This window comes from Lutzomyia longipalpis, chromosome 3 (assembly GCF_024334085.1).
Source record: "Lutzomyia longipalpis isolate SR_M1_2022 chromosome 3, ASM2433408v1".
Classification (NCBI taxonomy): Eukaryota; Metazoa; Arthropoda; class Insecta; order Diptera; family Psychodidae; genus Lutzomyia; species Lutzomyia longipalpis.
In genome coordinates this window covers 10,868,944-10,889,950 of record NC_074709.1, presented here as the reverse complement: position 1 = coordinate 10,889,950, position 21,007 = coordinate 10,868,944, and the positions used below count along the sequence as shown (strand labels likewise).

General features: G+C 32.4%; 2 protein-coding genes across 9 annotated transcripts in view; one reads left to right on the top strand and one right to left on the bottom strand.

Moving 5' to 3' along the window:
• LOC129792072 (protein furry) overlaps positions 1-21,007 on the bottom strand; it is an 81,043-nt gene that overhangs the window by 30,782 nt on the left and 29,254 nt on the right. For all 7 annotated transcript variants that reach the window (XM_055830784.1, XM_055830789.1, XM_055830782.1 and 4 more), the window contains one exon: positions 17,763-17,923. In XM_055830784.1, coding sequence (XP_055686759.1) covers positions 17,763-17,923 — 161 coding nt within the window. The remainder of the gene's footprint in view (positions 1-17,762; positions 17,924-21,007) is intronic.
• LOC129792112 (cysteinyl leukotriene receptor 1) lies at positions 438-13,573 on the top strand. Of its 2 annotated transcripts, none has more exons than XM_055830889.1 (8): positions 438-664; positions 2,379-3,357; positions 8,382-8,524; positions 8,817-8,929; positions 9,080-9,201; positions 11,333-11,442; positions 11,645-11,705; positions 13,112-13,573. In XM_055830889.1, the coding sequence occupies exons 2-8, from the start codon at positions 2,695-2,697 to the stop codon at positions 13,262-13,264; spliced, it is 1,365 nt and encodes a 454-aa protein (XP_055686864.1). In that variant the 5' UTR covers positions 438-664; positions 2,379-2,694; the 3' UTR covers positions 13,265-13,573. The 2 variants fall into 2 exon arrangements, with proteins under 2 accessions (XP_055686864.1, XP_055686865.1); XM_055830890.1 differs by having other exon boundaries at positions 11,645-11,712.

The window sequence follows — 21,007 nt, the reverse complement described above, 5'->3', positions numbered from 1 at the left end:
GACTTTATGCTCCGCATAACCAATGTTACAGCATATTTTGACCCATTGGTGGGAGATAGAAAAGAAGAAAACAAAAATAGAAGGACATTTTGTCCTTTGGCAAAATGCAAATTTGAATTTCGGAGAATTTTTAGCAAGGAGGAAAAAAGTACGTCATACAGGACTCTCTGAAGCATATTGTCTAATTTATCTATTTTTGAACAAAAATTCAGTGAACCAAAAAAAAAGAAAATACTTGAAAATTAATTTGTTCTTTTATGCTATCAGAAATCCATTGGCTCGTATATAGCTGCTTGTTTGGGTTGATATTTTTCATCATGAGCCACAAATACATTTATTGTGGGGGGAGAAGAGAGAAAATGTTGGGGCGCATCAGACACCGTCTCGCCATTCAACCCTCAAGAGTTAATATGAATGCGCCAGTAGGACTTTCATTCAGTCTTTCTGTAACCACCGTACCGAATAGACGTCGCAACGTCTCTCTAATCTTGACGCATTTTTCGTCGTGCGATTCTTTTCTCCCTCTGCCCCAGAAGAGGAAACCCCCGGAGGAGGACAAAAACGTCCGCCCCACCATCTGACTCTTTTGGGAAAATAAATAAATAAATCAATCAGGACATAATTGAGGCATTTTCGCCTCATTCTTTTCACGTCAACCACCAAAGTGAGATGTTGTTCTATTGACGACAATACAAAAGAACTCAAATTATTGGAAAATATATCATAGAAATTGGGCAAATTTCGGTGAAAGAATTTTTTTTTTCAAGTTAAACACTCAAAGAGATAAAGTGTTGCTTTGGATTTTTGTTGTTGTTAAACAATAGTGTGGAATTTTATCAATTCAATAAAATTGTGGAGGAGTTATGATACTTTTAAGACATATATTGCAATAAAGACCAAGGACCAAAAACAAAGCGATAAAAAGAACAATAAAAAAAATATTTATTTCTTCGCCGATTAAAGTTTATACCAATTTATCTTCTACATTCTCTGTGTGAATTAAATCCTTCACAATCCTTTCTCGGGAATTTATTCAAAATACCCGCGCACAGGTGTAAACAATTAGAATGAGAAAGAAATTTATCATCTTTGCATACTAATTTAATGCTGCAGGTGTGGCCAATAATAGGGAGAGCATTTATAGAAGCTCCTTCAAAGCTAAACATACACACAGGCATAAAGCTCAACTTTACCTTAATGTTCATTGAGGATTTACTAACTTTTCATGAAGCTTTAATTTAATTCTTTGCAGTTGAATAATTCATTTTTGGGAAAATATTCAAAGAGAACATTTCGCTGCTATTTAGACCAGAAATTCTAAATATTTGTTGCGAATAATTAAATCAAAGAGTTCCAATTAAAATTAAATTAGCAAGAAAGTTAAGATGAAAAAATCATTTGTGGTGTTGTACCTATGTCTTTTGTAAATTATGAAGGAAAAGTTGCCAAAAAATATCTCTACCAAACAACTTATAAGCGGACAAATTTTGAATTAAAAAAACTTTCAAAACCTGCAAGTTGAATCAATCATACCGCAGCAAATTAACTTTCTTTTTCTTTGTGATTAATTTCACCTTTTCTGGTGTAAAACTTGAAAATTCTTTTTCTAATTTTCACGTAGAAAATTCAATTTTTTTCTACGGCTGTTTATTTAAATGTTTTTCGTGTAAAATTGTTCTTTTTTTAATTGATAAAACCACAAAAATTCCCAAAATGAGAACTTTATCCACCCAACCCACGACCTTCTCCACAAATCAATTAGTGTGACAAAAAATCTTCTCATGAAGTATCACGTCTTACAGAACTTTTTTCCTTGAGTTCTTTTTTCAAAAGAATTTCATCTCTGTATCTTCATGGGAAATTCCTTGAAAAAAAAGTTCCACTGAATGTTTTATTAAATTACATTATTTAAATCGTTCAAATCTCTGTGCAAACTTTAAATTATAAAGTGTGGTAGAAAAGTTTTAAAAAAATTAAAAGAAGGTATCATTTTTGATAGATAGATGGATAGATAGATAAATTCTGGATAGAATAGGTTTTTTTTGTAATGAATTAAAGTTATTCTTATTCCACAAGTGAAAGTGATCGAAAGAAATAATCAATTTTTTCCCATTTTAGTGGCTTTAGAATTTTTGAACAAAAGAAAATAGAATTGATAAAATTTCACGTCATTAATCTATCAACTCTTTCGTGACAATTCAAAAAAATCTTTTAAAAAATATTAAAAAGAAAATATTAAAAAAAAACTCTAAACATAAATGAATGAATAATAAATTGTCTGAACCGAAATCAGCCCAAAAGCTATGCCAAAATATTGTAATCCGTAATAACTGATTCAATTCAAACGCGATAATCGATATATATTGCCTCATTCACAGTGGGTATAATGGATGAAATAAGTTAAATGGTTTAACAAAACGTGTGAACCAATCTAGTGGAATCCCCATAAATTAGTGTCACATGTATTTGAAAATTCATCAGCTTTGTGTGAAATTGTCAGTGAAAATTGCCTGACATGGTGATGGGGAACAATCAATGTAATGTTCTAGTAGGAATACTACATCCCACACAGTCACTGCGAAGCAACCACCCACACCCACATTACAACCCACAAATCCCCAAAAGTAGAGTTTATTGAAAAAAAAAAAGGGTGAGAGCGCGTGTGGAGGTGATTTAATATTTTTGCCTGATAAAATGGATATTGGCACAGACAATGGAACACTTCATGGGCAGTTGCTTAACTTATATACAACAACAATTTCACCGGATGGCTACATTTCCACAACAACCCAATTGAGCCCAACGAATGAATCATATGTGAATAGTTCCGCCGCTATTGGGGCATCATCCACCCTACTCAATATTGCCGAAGAAGTTGGGGATTTTCTCATAACATACTACACCCCCGTGCTTGTATTCACAGGTAGCATTGGGAATATGCTATCAGTTTTGGTGTTTTGCAAAACAAAATTACGAAAGTTATCCTCAAGCTACTACTTGGCAGCCCTAGGTGTGAGTGATACGTGCTTCCTCGTTGGCCTCTTCATCTCATGGCTCAACTTTGTGGATGTTAACTTAACGAATCGCAACATTTTCTGCCAATCCTTCACATATCTCAGTGGTTTATGCAGTTTCCTCTCTGTATGGTTCGTTGTGGCATTCACAGTGGAGCGCTTTATAGCGGTGCTATACCCACTAAAAAGACAAACAATGTGTACGGTGAAGAGGGCAAAAATCGTTCTTTGTGGTCTTACTGTCTTAGGTGGTGTTCACAGCGCCCCATTCATTATGTTTGCCAGCCCACAATTTTCCGAACGACTCAACACCACAATCTGTGATGTACGAGAGGAATATAAAGTGAGTGCGATGCGAGAATATGGTTATACATAACATACATACATAATCACCAAAACCCAGATCAACTCTTCTATTATATGTATCATCCCTATGGTACATTTTCCTCATAAGATTCTTCCCCCCTCATCCCATAACATCCTATAAGACATCAGACCCAAAATATTCGCGTACAAATCCACCAAGTGTTGATGGTCGTAGAGGTATCTACCTATATGCCTTGTGTTAGGAGAGAAAGTAAAATCGCTAAAGAGGATAAAATTATGGTGGTTCAAACTCCTACGCATTCACGCAATCTTCATGTATCTACCTATGTGATGCCTCATAATGTTTTAATCTCAATACCTTAACACAGCCTTAAATCTTCACCTTGTCTTATTAAAAGATTATATAGTTAACTTTACTTTCAGCGTTCAAACACGAAAACTAACTCATTTCCCTTAACCATTTCTACTTTAGTTGTATTGTATATATTAAGAAAGAGTATGTAGTAAAGCATAAATTATGTATCATAAACCTCAGAATATCTTACATTTACTTCTAATTTATCAGGATTTAACCTACAAACATTAAAAAACAACTTTTAAAGAAACTTCTCTCAAAATTAAATTCTTCGGAAAAGATTTCAATTGACCGAGTTATTGAAAATTCTTCAAAGAGTTCTTTCTTGAAGAACTTTTTATTACATAGTTTTGAATTTATTATTAAAATTTCCCCTTACAGTGTAATGCATTCAGATGGGGTTTATTAAAATTAATCATTGAAACTTTGACGTGTTAAATTCCTTGTTCATTTGCAAAGTTTCTTCCATTCCTTCAGTCATAAGTTTAACATTAAATTCTTCATCATTAAAATGTCATTTAGAAGTTTTCTTTTAGGGCTGTTTGACGTTGATTTAATTAGAAAATGTGTCGTTAGTTACTACAAAATTTGCAAATATCTCCAAATATAATTAAAATTATCCGATGAATAAACTTTTGGCATTCCTTAAGTGAGAATCCTTTTAAATTTAATCCTTTGAACTGAATTTTTTCACTTTGTCAACGCAATTTTCTACTTCAATTCAACCTCATCACATTGTTAAATTTGCTTGAGAAAGTGAATTTCCAAAAGTTATTTACCCAAAGGGGAAATTTCCTCTCATCAAAGGAAATGCATTATGTCATGAATTCCTTTGAAATCTTTAACAATTCTTTGTTACTACACTTCAATAAATTACATAATTAATTTTTTTTTAATATTAATTCACTAAAAAAGAAATTGATTAATAAACAAATTCATGCAAATAAATTAGAATTTTAATATCTACCCATACCCAATAAGTGAGTTAAAACTTTCTTCGTAGAACCAAAAGTTTTCTCCATTTTTTTTTCCTTAATAAATTCCCAGAATAAACTGCTTGCTTGAGAGCTTTTGTTGAAAATAGAAAAAAAGCTCATTGAGATATTGCAAAAATGCATTGTTGTCTGCTTTATATTTAGAAAAGCTAAGAGGTTAAACTAGGAGAAGAATCTCCAGGAACAACTTATGAATATGGAATAGAATTCAAGAAAATTCAAACACATAGATATCAATACATGGAACTGAAGCATCAACAAGATTCCAACATGAAAACTTTACACAGTGCAAGAGAAAACCCATTCAGAATTTACAGAGTGCCTTTGCACTTTAAGGAACATGTTATGCATAATATTAAATGGAATTGTTGGAGCATTACACATTAGATGGAATAATTATTACACAACGATTCAAGGAATTAATATCCGTGAAGGGAGGATAAATACATGAGAGATTGGTTCAAAAACATACCGGAAAAGCATTATAGATTTTATTTAAAAAAAAATTATTTAGACAATTCCTCAAAGTTACCTACTTCAAATAAAGAATTTCTTCCTATTGAAAGAACCCTCTTAAAAGCAAGTTAAAAAAGATAAATTGTGAATTTCCACCAAAATCTCTCCTAAACCTTTCAACGTTTACATTCAATTCAAAAGAAATTTAATTTTCTCCTTTAAAAAAATCCACAAAACAAGAAAACTTTTTGAACAGGTTCGTCTTATTCTAATTTCCTAACCCCCTCAATCATCTTCATTCAGCGCAAATTGCCAAGAGAATATGTGTAAAGTGTCGCATTATGGCATATAATATCTCTGCTTTCCCATATATTCCTTCAGAGAAAGGAAATAACCCCATACTCCCGCGTAACCCTCATCATTGCCCATATTGAAGGAAACTTCTTATACAGTTTCCCTGCTGATTCTACAAAATGCGAAATGGAGACAATTTGTTCGCCTTTATACCCAACAACTAAAACGGAAGAGAATTTACAATTGTGGATAAAGTTACATTTGGCTGCGACCCCGAAGAATTAGATTAAATTGATATTATTTAACTTCAATTGCCCCAATCTATTGCTTTTCCTCCTTTTCCAGATAGATTCCTTTTGGAGTTTAATTGCCATAATTCCCTGTCCCATCGTAACCCTCTCGTTACATAACCTTTTGTGATTGAGGTACAACAGGAAGTTCCCCCACATGGAATATATAATTTCCAAGAAATTTCACTTTACAAAGGAGAATTCTAAATCTTTTTTTCTCTCTCTCTCGTTCTTTGCAATCAAAGATAAAGAGGATATTGTGAATGTTACGATGACATGACGAAGAAATTCAACAGGTGGCTTCTGCTCTTCACGTATATACAAAATTTATGTTGCATTAAAAGAAAAATATATTATTTGTGCATCACAAGTTGAAGCCAATGAAATACATCAACAATATATTTTCACACAACATGTAGGAAAATTGCATTTTATACTATTTGAATGAAAGCGTCAAAAGGACATGGATAAATAAATTCAATACTCTGTAATTTTTTTTCAGTGAAATGAAGCATCAAAAAATGTTGTTTAAAAACTATTTCCTTTATAAACATCCTCTCTTTTAATAAAGGACTTTATTCAATTTGTGGCTTTCATAATAACACGAATTCATGATCTAACTAATTAATGAATTCATTTACGAAAAATTTTTAAGGAGATAATGGAGTAATTAAAAAGTCATAAATTAATGCTACAAAACAATGATTTATAAAGTAATTTAAACTGTAGCATATGTTTGCGAATTTCTGAATGTCATTTCACATTGAAATTCAATAAATCAAACATGCCAAAATATGAAGAATGAGATTCCAAATGATTTTACAATCCTTTGACACATGTCCTTGGGTCTTTTAGCGCATTTGGGTTACAAAAGGAATTTTCCGCATTACCCGGAAGATTCATCTTTAATCAATCATGACATTTACGCACCATGTCCTCTAATTTTAAATTCAAAAATTCACTTTTGGCCTTTAAGGATTGCGACTCTGTCTTCGCTTTTCCCCAAAGATACAAATAATTACTTAAAAAATTATTATTTATACGTGCTTTTGACATTATTTATGTCATTAAAATGGAAATTTTTCATTACATTTGAAGGAAACATCATTAACACACAAAAAAAACAAAGAGGGGAAAATATATTTTGTATAAACATTCTGTAAATATTGCAAAATAAAATAAATCTTCGCCGAAATTGCCTTGTTTGTGACACAAATTTTCACACAGAAACTACAGTGGTGGGAAAGAAAATAGCAACAGGGATATTTTTTTAAAACAATCTCCTTTTAGCTGCTTGAAAGCTTTGACTCTTTTCGATGTAAATGAGAAGAAATAAGCACTCAAAATATCCTTAAAACATACCCAATAACCAAGAAAATTAACACGGATTAATAAACCAAATTGGATAACACGCAATTTTCCTCCTCATCATTGTAATTTTCCCGACACGTGGAGCTATTTATAGCACAAAAATTGGACATATTTTCTAACATTGACAATTTAAAGCGACATTCCACGGACATGAAGCTGGGGGGGCAATATCGATGATCCCCTCAAGAGGTTGGTTTCAAATTACTTCAGTCTATCAACTTATATTTTCTTTTGTTGGAGAAACTTTTTCGCAAAGAGACAGAAAAGGACATGGATTCGATTAAATTTAAAATGAACTGCTGAAAATGATGGAATGTTGAGACACTTTCCATTAAACCAAGTGCCAAATATTTCATTTAGCATTCTTGGCAAAATTTCCCAAGAGACTAGGTAGGAGTACACTGTCTCATACCTATTACTATGTACAGTACATATAGTACCAATATATTTAAGTACTTTAGTAAAATAAGTCGTAACAACGGAGATCCTTCAGGCAAATTGGCGTAAAGGGAAATATTAACAAATTCTCGTGGAAAAAACGTGAATGTAATATATTGTGAGAATATACAATAGTTTCTTTTGCACATAAACTTTCAAATTATCTTCTTGTTGTTTTTGATAAAATATTACATCAAGATTGAGTTTCTTCAGTAAACAAAACTTCTTCCAATTAATTGAAGAGATTTTAGACGTTAATTTGTAGAGTATAGCAACGCCTACACAATATTTTATCAATTAAATAAATATTTCATGATAAACAAAATTAATAACAATCAGATAAATATTAATTTTCAAATAATAAATACTCTTTTGAGTGAAAAATAAAATACTCTATGGCCTCAGGGAACAAACTGCCAAATCCCAATTTATACACCCACTATCACGTTATGGACATTCATTCATAGAATATAAAATATTTATTTACCCTGAATATAAATCCTATTATTGTGAAAAAAAATTTAAAAATAAAAGATTGAACTTCGATATTTTAATAATAGATATAATAGTTAAGCTCATATGTTATCCCTTTTTCATATCCGTCCTATCAATTTCATTCTCTGATATGTCACGTTGTAGAAATCCCTTCAACAAGTCCGTATCTCTGCACATGACATATGCACATTGCAAAAGTTCCTGCGAAAAGCTCTATTTAAATGTAAAAAAAAACGCCAGCAATAAATTCATAGAATTTTAGAGGAAATAAATTCTCTGTATTTTAGTCTGATTTTGAAGAATTTAATCTATTTTAATAAATTTCTCAATATATTTTTTTTTCTAGGGCCACATGACGATATTCAACTATATCGACACCATTATAGTGTTCGTAGTTCCTTTTACTGCTATTGTGATATTAAATTCTATTACGGGGTTTACGGTGTGGAAAGTAGCTGGAGTACGTAGAAGTATGACAATTCAAAAGAGGTAAATTGTTAATTCTTTTTATTTTAATAAAAGAACAAATAAATGTAAAATATTTTACGGGAAAATAAGGCCTAATATTATGAAAAAAAAATCAATTAAAAAATATTTTTCTGCTTCAAAGAATATTAAAACAAATACAAATTTAATAAATGAAAAAAATTCCATTCATTTTCCGGAATTTCATACACATCGTGATTTCCGGGAAATCTCTTTTATATTTTCCATATTTGTTTACCTACAATATTCGTCTTTTTTCTGCATATAAATTCTACATCTACATGCGACCGTTTAGACAGGGAAGTAGTGCACTACATGAATTTCGTAAAGCCCACCCCAATCATCAGCTCTGTACACATCCAAATGGGCACAATAACGTCAACCTTTCACTTCATCAGCAGAGATCAAGTGAGCAGCATGATTTAATTGATTACACATTCGGGGGTGTGTGACATAAATAGCTGTGTCACATAGTCTCGTTTGAAGCACAATTTCAAACCATAAAATACCCTCATTTAATCACCCCTTTCCTCCCTCTATTTTATCTTCCACAAACAGCTAAACAACGAGTAGCAAATTCATCGCAAATTAAAGTTACAAAGATGCTCCTCATGGTATCAACTGTATTCGTTATTCTCAACTTACCGAGTTATGTTATGAGGGTTCGAGCTTACATTGAGGTAGGTTTCTCAATTAAATCCTTCTGACGACATTTATTAATTAATTAACAAAATAATTCGTGGATTATTTCATTAATCTTTTAAAAATAAATCTCATTTTAATTCATAAAAAATTCATAAAAGTCTCACAAAAAGTTTTAAATTAAACTCTGTTCCCTTTTAATGTGTGGAAAAGTCATCAAAATAATCCACTAGAACTCTTTAGACATGTATTAAATGTATTAAAAAACATAAAACTATTCCCAGTATTGTATTTCAAATTTAATGGTACAAAAGTTCTTTTTCTAATCAAATTTCTAACTTTAATGGAAAGAGAAAATGTACGGGTAAGCTGACCAAGCTTACGAGAGCTGTGTTTCTTTCAGTGTACCAATTTTGTGAGAGCAAACTATAACGCGAATTTGTTTAAATACGCGCAAAGACGGAAAAAGTAGAAAAGTCATACCCTAAGAAATGTTTGGAAGGCCATATCTCGAGAACGGATCCATAGATTTTCGAGTTTGAGCTATCGTTGGAAAGGTCTTCACCTCAACTATAATATATTAAAATATGAAGTAAATCGATAATGGCACTTTCGAAATATTCGAGTTCGAAATTTTCGAAAATTTTGATTTTGACTTTAGCGCCTCTCGCGGTCATTCTTCGAAGTTGCAATGTTCTATACATTTGTAGGGCTTCACGAAACCTTTCATTTGCACTTGAGTTGATCAAAATCGGACTTGTAGAACCCGAGATATGACATGCCAACTTTGGAAGGCTATATCTCGAGAATGGCGACATAGATTTTCTTCATTTTTGGCATGGAGCTAGATAATATGGTCAGCTATAACATATCAAAAAATGAAGCAAATCGATAATGGCGTTTTCGAGATATTAATCGAAAACTCATCGAAAATTTTGTTTTTGATTTTTGGCCCCCTAGCGGTCACTTTTGAAACTTCGGATGTTCTAGAGAGTTGTAGGGTTTGTTGAGATCTTTCATTTGACCCCGGGTTGATCAAAATCGGTCAAGCCGTTTTCGAGTTATGGTCGATTTTCGATGAAAAATTGTGGCAGCCATATTGGCTAAACGGCTTGACCGATTTTCGAAAATGAGGTATCGTTGGAAAGCTCTTGATGTCCCCTACAACATATAAAAATTTCAGATTTTTAGCTATTACAGGGGCTGAGATATAGCGAAAACAAAATTTGCAGGTTATTCAAAATGGCGGATGCGAGGGTGGGGGGTAAAATTTGACGTCATAATCTGACGTCTTCCAGTCGACTTTTAAACTTTGCCGTTTACCGCAAGTCTCTATCTATTACCGTTCTCTTGCAATTTATGGTTGAACCACGGCGGACGGCCGGACGGCCGGAAAAAAAATTTTTTGGCGCATACGTTTTTTGGAATGTGGGGACCCTAATTCGTGCTCATCCCAAGTTTGAGCCCGATCTGACGACTTTCGATTTTGCTCGGTACACAAAAGCTGTGTCTGAAAGAAACACAGCTAATAATTGAATTAAAAGCATTTAACTTCAATATCATTTAGAACTATTCTATCAATTATACCCTCTCTTAGCTAATTGTTTGAAGAACTCAATTGAGTTTTTCCCAGAAAATCAGAGAGAGTCAATATTTAGATTCATTTAATTCTAGGAACCCGATTATTAAAGCTCTAGGAAAGTTTCCTTATGCATTTGATTCATAATAAATTAATTCAAATTCAAATAACATTTAAAATAAAATTTAATTAGAATTCATAAACTTAAATTCGTACTGTTTTTATACAGTAAATAAAGGTATAAAATAGTACCAAAAAAGTATCTAAAAATTAAAATTTTCCCTGCAGAATTTTCCCTCTCAAGTGCACACAAAAAAATGGTGCATAAAATGTTAATTAACTGGGATATGAATAAATTATACCGGTAATGCCCAAAACCACCTAGAGAGATAGTTGGATGGAAAATAATTTCAAACTATGCAAACAATTTCTTGCAGCTAAAGTAATTTTTACCCTCAAATTTCATCATAGAGAAAACTATTTTTGCATGGTTGACCCACTTGAATTGTTGGTTTGTGTCATCCTCGTGAAAATTCTTTCGTGAAATTTTCCATATTTTTTGGGTAAATAAATTGTTATTTTTATATCAGACATCACCATCAAAGACAACAATTGTTATTCAATACTACTGCTGGTTATTCTTCATAACAAACTTTGGAATTAATTTTGCTCTCTACTGCGTCAGTGGGCAGAATTTCAGGTGAGCCACTGATAACATATTATTAACAACAAAAAATCAATAAAAAAAAATGAATGATTTATCTATATTTTATTATGTACACGAGTGTAAGAAAGTTAAGACCCCATAATTTCATACTCATTTATCTAATATTTCACATTTTGTTTCCTCTTTTTCGTGGAAAATGAAAAAAAAACAATAAATCCCTCCAATCGTGCAACAGAAAAGCTCTCGTGGGGATGTTCCGGAGGGTATCTCATCATCGACAAGACGGGAACACACAGGTAACAGGTAATTAAGATTGTATAGTATAGTCTGTATAAATATGAGAAACTTGATGGCATTTAGAAGCTTTAATTAAATAGAGATTCTATATAAATTCTTGAACGTAAAATTCAAACAGAAAAAAAAAATTAATCAAAAAACTTTTCAAAGAAATTTTATTTCTTCGTTCAAGTTATAAAATGTACTGGTAAGCTGACCAAGCTTACGAGAGCTGTGTTTCTTTCAGTGTACCAATTTTGTGAGAGCAAACTATAACGCAAATTAATTTAAATACGCGCAAAGTCGGGAAAAGTTGAAAAGTCATCCCCCAAGAAATATTTAAAACGCCATATCTCGGGAACGGCTCCATAGATTTTCGAGTTTGAGCTATCGTTGGAAAGGTCTTAACCTCAGCTATAACATATTATAATATGAAGTAAATCGATAATGGCATTTTCGAAATATTCGAGTTCGAAATTTTCGAAAATTTTGATTTTGACTTTAGTGCCTCTCGTGGTCATTTCTCGAAGTTGCAATGTTCTAGACATTTGTAGGGTTTCACGAAACCTTTCATTTGCGCTTGAGTTGATCAAAATCGGACTTGTAGAATCCGAGATATGACATGCCAACTTTGGAAGGCTATATCTCGAGAACGGCGACATAGATTTTCTTCATTTTTTGCATGGAGCTAGATAATATGGTCAGCTATAACATATCAAAAAATGAAGCAAATCGATAATGGCGTTTTCGAGATATTCATCGAAAAGTAATCGAAAATTTTGTTTTTGATTTTTGGCCCTCTAGCGGTCACTTTTGAAACTTCTGATGTTATAGAGAGTTGTAGGGTTTGTTGAGATCTTTCATTTGACCCCGGGTTGATCAAAATCGGTCAAGCCGTTTTCGAGTTATGGTCGATTTTCGATGAAAAATTGTGGCGGCCATATTGACTAAACGGCTTGACCGATTTTCGAAAATAAGGTATCGTTGGAAAGCTCTTGATGGCCCCTACAACATATAAAAATTTCAGATTTTTAGCTATTACAGGGGCTGAGATATAGCGAAAACAAAATTTTGAGGTTATTCAAAATGGCGGACGGGGGGGTGGGGGGTAAAATTTGACGTCATAATCGGACGTCTTCCAGTCGACTTATAAACTTTGCCGTTTACCGCAAGTCTCTATCTATTACCGTTCTCTTGCAATTTCAAGTTGAACCACGGACGGACGGCCGGCCGGCCAGCCGGCCGGCCGGACGGCCGGCCGGAAAAAAAAATTTTTTGGCGCATACGTTTTTTGGAATGTGGGGACCCTAATTCGTGCTCATCCCAAGTTTGAGCCCGATCTGACGACTTTCGATTTTGCTCGGTACACAAAAGCTGTGTCTGAAAGAAACACAGCTAAATGTAGGAATCTTCATTTTCATTTCAGTTTCAGAATACGTTAGAAGTACCGGCTCAACTATATCAAGAAGGAGAATCATTGCAAGAAATGGATCATTCAGTGATGCCCATGAACTCCACTTACTCACAACGAATATCAAATAGAAAACATTGTCGAATAAGAATCAAAGTTACAACGTAGAGGGAGAAAAAATACTTGTGTGCGAAAGAGGATTAGCAAAAATTCAATGGCTGTGCTTGGTTTCTGTAATGTATTCTCACCCCCGCCCGCCCTCACAACAACTCCCATTGCCCACCCACCCCCATTTTCCTCAAGTCCAATGATAAGGCATTAGTTGTTCACCTTTAAATACCCCCACAAACCCATGTAATTATTATTATATTTTATTACAGTATATGTAATGAACTTTTATGTACATAAATAGTTTTATGGAGATATATTGTAAGAAATACAGAGAGAGAGAGAGAAGAAATTCCATCAAATAGCAAATTCTTTTGAATATTATTCCCTGTCGTGGCATCTAAATATTCTCCCCTCACTCAGTAAATTCCCACAAGAAAATACTTTAAATTGAACAAAAAGAAAACTTTTTTAGCAAATTTCCTCTATAGAATTTTTCTCACCTTGTTATGGTCTTCAATTCACAATCATTAAAGTTTTAAAGTTCATAGGGGAAAATATATAAAACACGGTGGGACATATCTAACATTTCTTTTCAGAGGGTATAAGCTTCTCTTCTCTGAAAGAGGCTTTTTGACAAGGTAAAAAAAAATTTAGGTATATATCGACCTGACTGGCAAAAACATTCAGACACTTTTCACACAAAATACAGACAAATAAATAAATAAATGATTAAATGAAACCAATGCGCAGAATGAACTAAAAATAGCCAATATTTTCCAGTGAGAAAGTTTTCAAAATTCAGGTAATTAATTCTCATAGCATAAGTCTTTCTCTTTTGTCTAAATTTAACCCGAAATTACCCATTATCATTAAAAAAAAAATTCTAGATTACTTTGAGTGCATAAAAAGCATAATAATTCCCATACAGAGCATTTCCAGGTAAACAAAGCGTAATTATGTGGAAAATTTCCCCTGAACTGGATATCTATTAATTAATTAATAGTAATACTGAATTAGAAGCCAATTAAGTTGTAGGTCTTTAATATAATAAGTTTATGGAATAAATTAATACCTCAATTGCTTTGGAAACATAATTAATCAATTAGATTATATGAGGTTTCACCATAATTTGCAGGCTTTAATTAATCAATTAGTAAGAATCATCGAGACTTAAGTGCTTTTAAATCTCATCCCCTTAATTCAAATCAATCAGTATGTGGATAAATCCTTGAAGGAATAAATAATTTCCATTAAATTGTGAGATATTTTAAACAAGAACTATTGAGAGATAATCCTCTTGAGTCTTAAACTATTTGCAACGTGATTTATAAATAATTAATTATGTGGGTGGAGTGTCTCTCTATCATATATTTGTAGTCATTAAAATAAACTTTATTTCCCATTGGTTATTTCCATCATCATCGATCGAAATTATTTTACATATTCACGAATGAAACGTGATGAGAAATTCCACCTTTTCGACGTCCTTTACTATGAAAATCTATCTACTATTGCTATTGCATAAATTAATATACCTTACAGAAAAAATTGTAATTAGTAACGGCATGGAAACGTGATGAAAATATTCACATTGATATTTGAGATTAAGAAGAAACCCCCCGTGATGGAAAGAGCGCGAGCTTTTGAAAAGAAAATCTCATTTAAATAACTTTGGCAAACATTAATTGCAGGTAAGTTCCGTAGAAATGGTAAATCCATGCAAAAAGGACGCTTGGCACGGCATTGCTTCAAGGTATGAATATTGCCACCACCAAAGTCACTTCATAAAGTTTCCATCATCGTTGTATGATTTATTATTCTTCTCACAGAAAGCTGCAAATATCTTTTCCACCCTTGCGGCATTTTGCAAAAGGACATTTTGTTGGAAAATTCAAATAACATGATAATTACATACATAATACTTTTACTTAACGCGCGCGAGAAATTCAAAAAGTTCCTAACTGAGAGTCCTTTTTCATTTTGCAATGTAATAATGTTTTCCTTATGAATTTTGCTAATTCACAAAATTCTAATTAAAAACTTCGACTTAGAAATTCTTTTTTATTCATAAAACCGCGAAAATTTCTAGTTGTTGATTTATTTTACAGAGACAATTACACAACTTTTAAATTTCGAGCTTTTTTTACCTTTCAAAATTATTTTTTTCCACCCAATTTTCCCCCATAGATATCTATTTTTGTTTTCGTTAATTAAAATTCAAATATGAAAAAATAAAACGTGATGTTCTTTTGCAATGTACTTTAAATAATCTCTCTTTGCAATTAAATAAACTAACTTTTCCTCTTATTCCACCAAACCCTTATACGTGCTGCAAGTATATAATAATGGTCGCGTGCATAGTAAAATTAAGTAATAAGAGCAATATAACATTGCAATCAAGTACTGCTGTTCTTCCTTTTCAAACTCTTAAAAAAAGAATTAACTACCCCACTACCAAAAAATATAAACTCCCCATAATGATTTATGAGTCTAAAAACAACTTCGTGATTTTCTTTATACGATTCCTCTGCACATAAAAATTTGTAGCCCAACCAACAATCATGTAGATTGAAAAGTCTTCTTTTGCCAACTTTTCTTCTCTCTTCTCAACGTGTGTACAACAGTACAACACATATATTTTGATGAAAGCTCGTTGAGTTATTACTTTTAAATGCTCTTTCTCTTCGTATCCTAAAACCCAACCCTTTCTCATTAAATACGCATTAAATGAATTGCATGGTACATTTGTGGTTTTAATATCAGTAGCAACATAACAATTACTACTCGAAACTTCTCAGAAATATATATGCCAGAGGTTTTAATTCATATAGGGAAAACTGGGGTCGATAAACTCACGTAAAGAATATCAATAGATAGAGAAAAGCGAATCTATACAGTTAAATTTAGAATATTTAGAACGTAAAATTTATTCTGAGCTCTTAGAATTTTTAATGAAAGAAAAATAAGTCTATTTTTTTTATTCATATTATTTCTTTAAATAAAAAAAAGACCGCGAAATTCGATCTTTTTTTCTGTCCCCTAACAATTACATCACATAAACGACGTTTCGATCCACACAGGATCTTCCTCAGGTCCTTTGACAATTTATACTATACGAAATTATTTAGTAAAACAACTTTCACCCCCATCTACCTCTAACAACAGAAAGGAGAACAAAATTAATTTGTACATAGTAGAAGGTTTACGAATTACATTCATACCATAACTTGAAACAGGATACACGTATATTGTATCCAAAATGGCAATTAAAAAGAACAAAAGAGTTTTGCAAAAGTTAAAATAAAGCTTGTAATACAAATATTGGAATGAAAAGGAATTTCGTATTGTTAAATTTTACAGAGTAGGAGCAATTTTCTCGTAATATTTCGTTATGTTATATCCAATTAATCACATGCGAATGCACGTTCCATGTTTATTTTGAGATTTTCCCGTAAATTATGCTAAATTTCCAAATTTATATGCTCAAAAATTCGTGGGAAATGCTCTATTTGGTTATTTCCCATCAAAAACATTCAACCCATAAACCTTTTGTACTCTCTGCTGTACACCAAAGTTAAATGTCTTTGGGAATACTCCAAGAGATGCGGTATTTAATTGAAAAACTCACAAAAGTAGTTTTCCAATTACAACACTGTCCAGCAGATGACTCTTGTAAAGAACTTTTTCCATTTCCTCCGAAAATACCAAAACACCCTTAACCACCAACTTCCACTCCTCATTAAATGTTTATTCAATTTATCTCAACAAGTTAAATAAAAAGACAGAAATATAAGGTACATATTTCACTGAGGAAAAGTTCAAAGCTCAATTACATGGGACATGAAATAAATGAAAGTTTCCCTTCCATTTTATAGACCATTCAACCTAAAACCGCATTGGCGTGAAAGGTTCATTTTAAATATAATCGCAAAAACAAGATTAATAATTTCTTTTATAATGAAATCAACTGATAGAGGCGAAGGATTGATAGGAAATATTGACTTGAAAATTAACTTGTCAGAAACTTGTGTGCTTTCACACTGAATGATGGAAAATTGAGTAAAGAAATTGATCTTCTAGCAAGGAGTTATTATTAAATATCTCCCAGTATACTGCAACAAAATGCTTCAAGTGTCGAAGATGGGGAAAAGTATGAAGAAGAGAGAAAAAAAAAGTAATTCAGTTTGCATTATAAAATATATCCCAGCGGTATTTTCTCTCGTATCTTTCTTGATAAAAATAAATTGCACCATTTCATAATTGTTTCTACAGCTTCAAATAACATTGAAAATCCACACCACGAACCTTTTATAGTGCTCTTGTTCAAAAGTCTTCGCATTAAATAGTTTTGTTGACTTTTTTTTTTCATAAGAAAATTGCATTAGTTCTCTCCCCATTCATAACGACAATATGAATGAAAGTGAAGAATTTTTTTTTCTTCTCCGAATAAATGGAATTTCCGTTTCCACGCTACAGCTTTTGCAAAAAAAAATGTGAAGCATTCAAAGTGCATTCCTCCACCCACACAGAAAAATATATAATATTTTGCACTTACCCTTCTCATTTTCCGGATGTAGAGGACCAACCGTGCCAAAGAATCTCTTATCGAGTACTTGTAGTAGCTGTATGGCGGTTGAATGAACAGCAATACGGGGGCATCCTGTCATCAGCAGTGTTACATTTATAACAGATGTGTAATGGTCACAAGGATATTCTCTGTGCAATGAAAGAAAAAAAAAAGAAAAACAACAACTCAAATAAATGTGACATAACATTTAAAGTTTTTTTGTCTTATCCTCCCACAATTATTTTGCACGTTGAGTTGTTAAAGGGAAAATTTAACATTTTTTAGAGAGAAAAGAAAAATAAATTTTCATGGAAAATTTTTGAGCTTAATCTCAACTTATAGTCTTGATAAATCACACTTAGAGAAGAAATTTTCCGGGTAGGAAATAAATTCATTTGGAAAAGTTCTTCAGTGAAAAACAATATTGAATTTCCTCGAGATAATGATTAAACTTCTTCTCGTGCTTCTCCATAAACCAAAAACTATGTGTGTAAACTTTTGTGCTCAAAAACACTCAAATATTTATTTTTATTGTTATTTAAATAACCAAAAATTTGCGTTTTATATAAAATGCTAAAAATGCCTTGTCCCTTATCAAAATTAATAGATTATGAATGTTTAATTTAATTTATTACATAGCTATATTGGCTTAAATTTTGCAGCAAAACACGTAGTGCAATGTACAGCAGAATAATTTTTTTTATATTATTAATTAGTTATCTGCACGCATGTATATTATAGAGGGGAATAATAGATCTCACATTGCAATAAAATGTTTCAAATTGACTAATTTTACGCCAATTCAATTTTAGGGTGTAGTATAGCAACACTATTTAATTATTCATTTCTACTGTTGCAATATTTAAATTTACCTGTGGAAATTTTTTTAATTGAATAATAAAAGAGAGGGAAAATAATTCAATTTTTACAGGAATTTGTGTTAAATATAAGGGAAAGTTATTTTAACTTCAGTTAGGATAATTATACATGGAAATCGTGTAAATGCATCCATGAAGCATAAGCACCAGTGCCATTTTTTTACAGAATTCAGAAAGAAAGAATTATGATGCAAGCTTCTTTATTAACAATTTAATACGAATTTTCAGTTAAGTCGAGGAGGAAACTATTTTTCACCCTCAATGGCTGAATGGGACATAAGAAGCATATGCTTTTAAGGCATACAATACACGCAGCTTCATGTAGCAATGAACTCATCATGCTCATTCTCATTCAATTTATTATAGTTCTCTGCTAAACATTCCTCCTATTGGTGGAATTTGTCGTCTATGTGTAATTAATTTCTATTGACATTGTTGAACATATTTCTTCCCATCTGGAAGATTCAGCAAAAGAACAAAAAAAAATATTACTTTCACATCCCTTTATCCATTTCTTATGGACCCACAGAGTGACGCCATGGGGTTATCGGCGGTATGTGGTCATGGGTATACGTTTGTTGTGAGAGAAAAGCGAGAAAAGAGTAACACACACAAATACATTGGGTGAGTGAATTGGCAAGAAGTAATCAATTACGAGGGACAAAAGAGAGACAGAGACATGAATGACGTTATTGCTCAAATTGTATTATTAATGATATTGCTATGTAACATCCATATTATATTCCAATGGATTGTCCTTCTTCATCTATACCCCCCAAAAAAATGTTCCATCGTCATTTTATCCATTTGAATTATTTCCTTCGAAATTCCACATACATTGAGAAAGAGAAAAAAGCTCACATATTGATACACAATCGAAGAGTTTCCGGGGGAGGATAACTGAAAGGATTGTACCGCTGGACATTCCTCATGGCATTTGATCTTTTTTTTCTTTTATTTTTTGCTCCACTGTGGTCATATGTTTCATCCGTTTGTATTGTATGATAAAAGCAGCATGAGAATATTCGCATATTTTGAATTTTTCCCATTCACTGTGGTTAGTGAGTGGGTGACTTTACCCCCACTAAAAGCATGAGGATGAGGGGCAAATGTGCAAAATATGCCAAAATCATGATGACGATTTTTCATTCGCAAATTAAGTCACGAAAAAGAGCAAAATCACCCACCCCGTCAATTGGTGGAGAGAATCTGTACAGAGAGGAGAATGGTTGATAATGACGTAGGATGAGTTCGATCAAACTTCTGCCCTACAGCAGGGGGTGGATGGAAGATTTTTCACACTCGCTCAGCTGTTAGGAAGTATGAGGGAGTCGAGCCTATTTACATGGATATCTATTCTCCTTCCTTATATTGAATAATAAGCACAAACAGGACGACAATGGGCGAAAGAAGGATTTTTCTTGTTGAATATTTTCCTCTATAGAAAGCATACAGGAAGTGTACGGCATGGGGGGGGCGGCTTTCCTTCTAACACAACATATTGTGAAGGAAATGTTGAAAAAGGGAACATGGACAATTTATCATCAATCATTCCATGTCTATGGATCGTGTTACAGAGCCACTTTACCATTGCACACGCGGATGGGGGTGGATGTTGATTGTCTATTCTTAAGGGGGTGTGTTGAGAATTTCAAGAGATAGAAAATATATAGTCATGCATTGTTGTTTTCATTTGCGATTGAATAGACAAGGTAAAAATCCAGGTTATATGAGAAGAGGAAATGTTCATTTTGATGGTATAATATCCTTTTATATTTGAACAACAATCTCGCAAAATATTATTTAGTAGCTATTATACAGCTCTATTTGATCAGCTGCACGAAAGGTAATAGGAAATAAATATTACATATGTTTGGGAATTTCCTTTTCTTCCTTTCCTTTTCCTTCCTCTTCATACACACATATTTTCCAAATTTTTCATGTTTTGTTTTTTTTTTTTGGCAAAATAAATTACTTTACTGAAGCTAAAAAAAAATTCTTTTATTAAATTTTTCCTCTTAAAAAATTTTCTTCTTAATCTCTTCATTTTAATTTCAAATAAACCCCCGGTTAAACTCTGTTTTATGAATTTCATTAGTAATAACAGCTTTAATCATTATAATAAATATTTTATTAGGCACTATCAAATGAACAAATGTGCTTTAAACGAGCTTGGCCTACAAAAACATAAACATTTCCTTTTAATCTGCTCCCTTCTCTCTTTATTTTCCTCTTGGATTTTTTTTTATTTTCATTTTCAAAGACCTAATTTGGGTTTTGCGTGTCAAGCATTTTCACACATTTTTCATGCGCACTCCCGCCTATTTTTTAAAGGTTCATTATAGTCTATCCCTG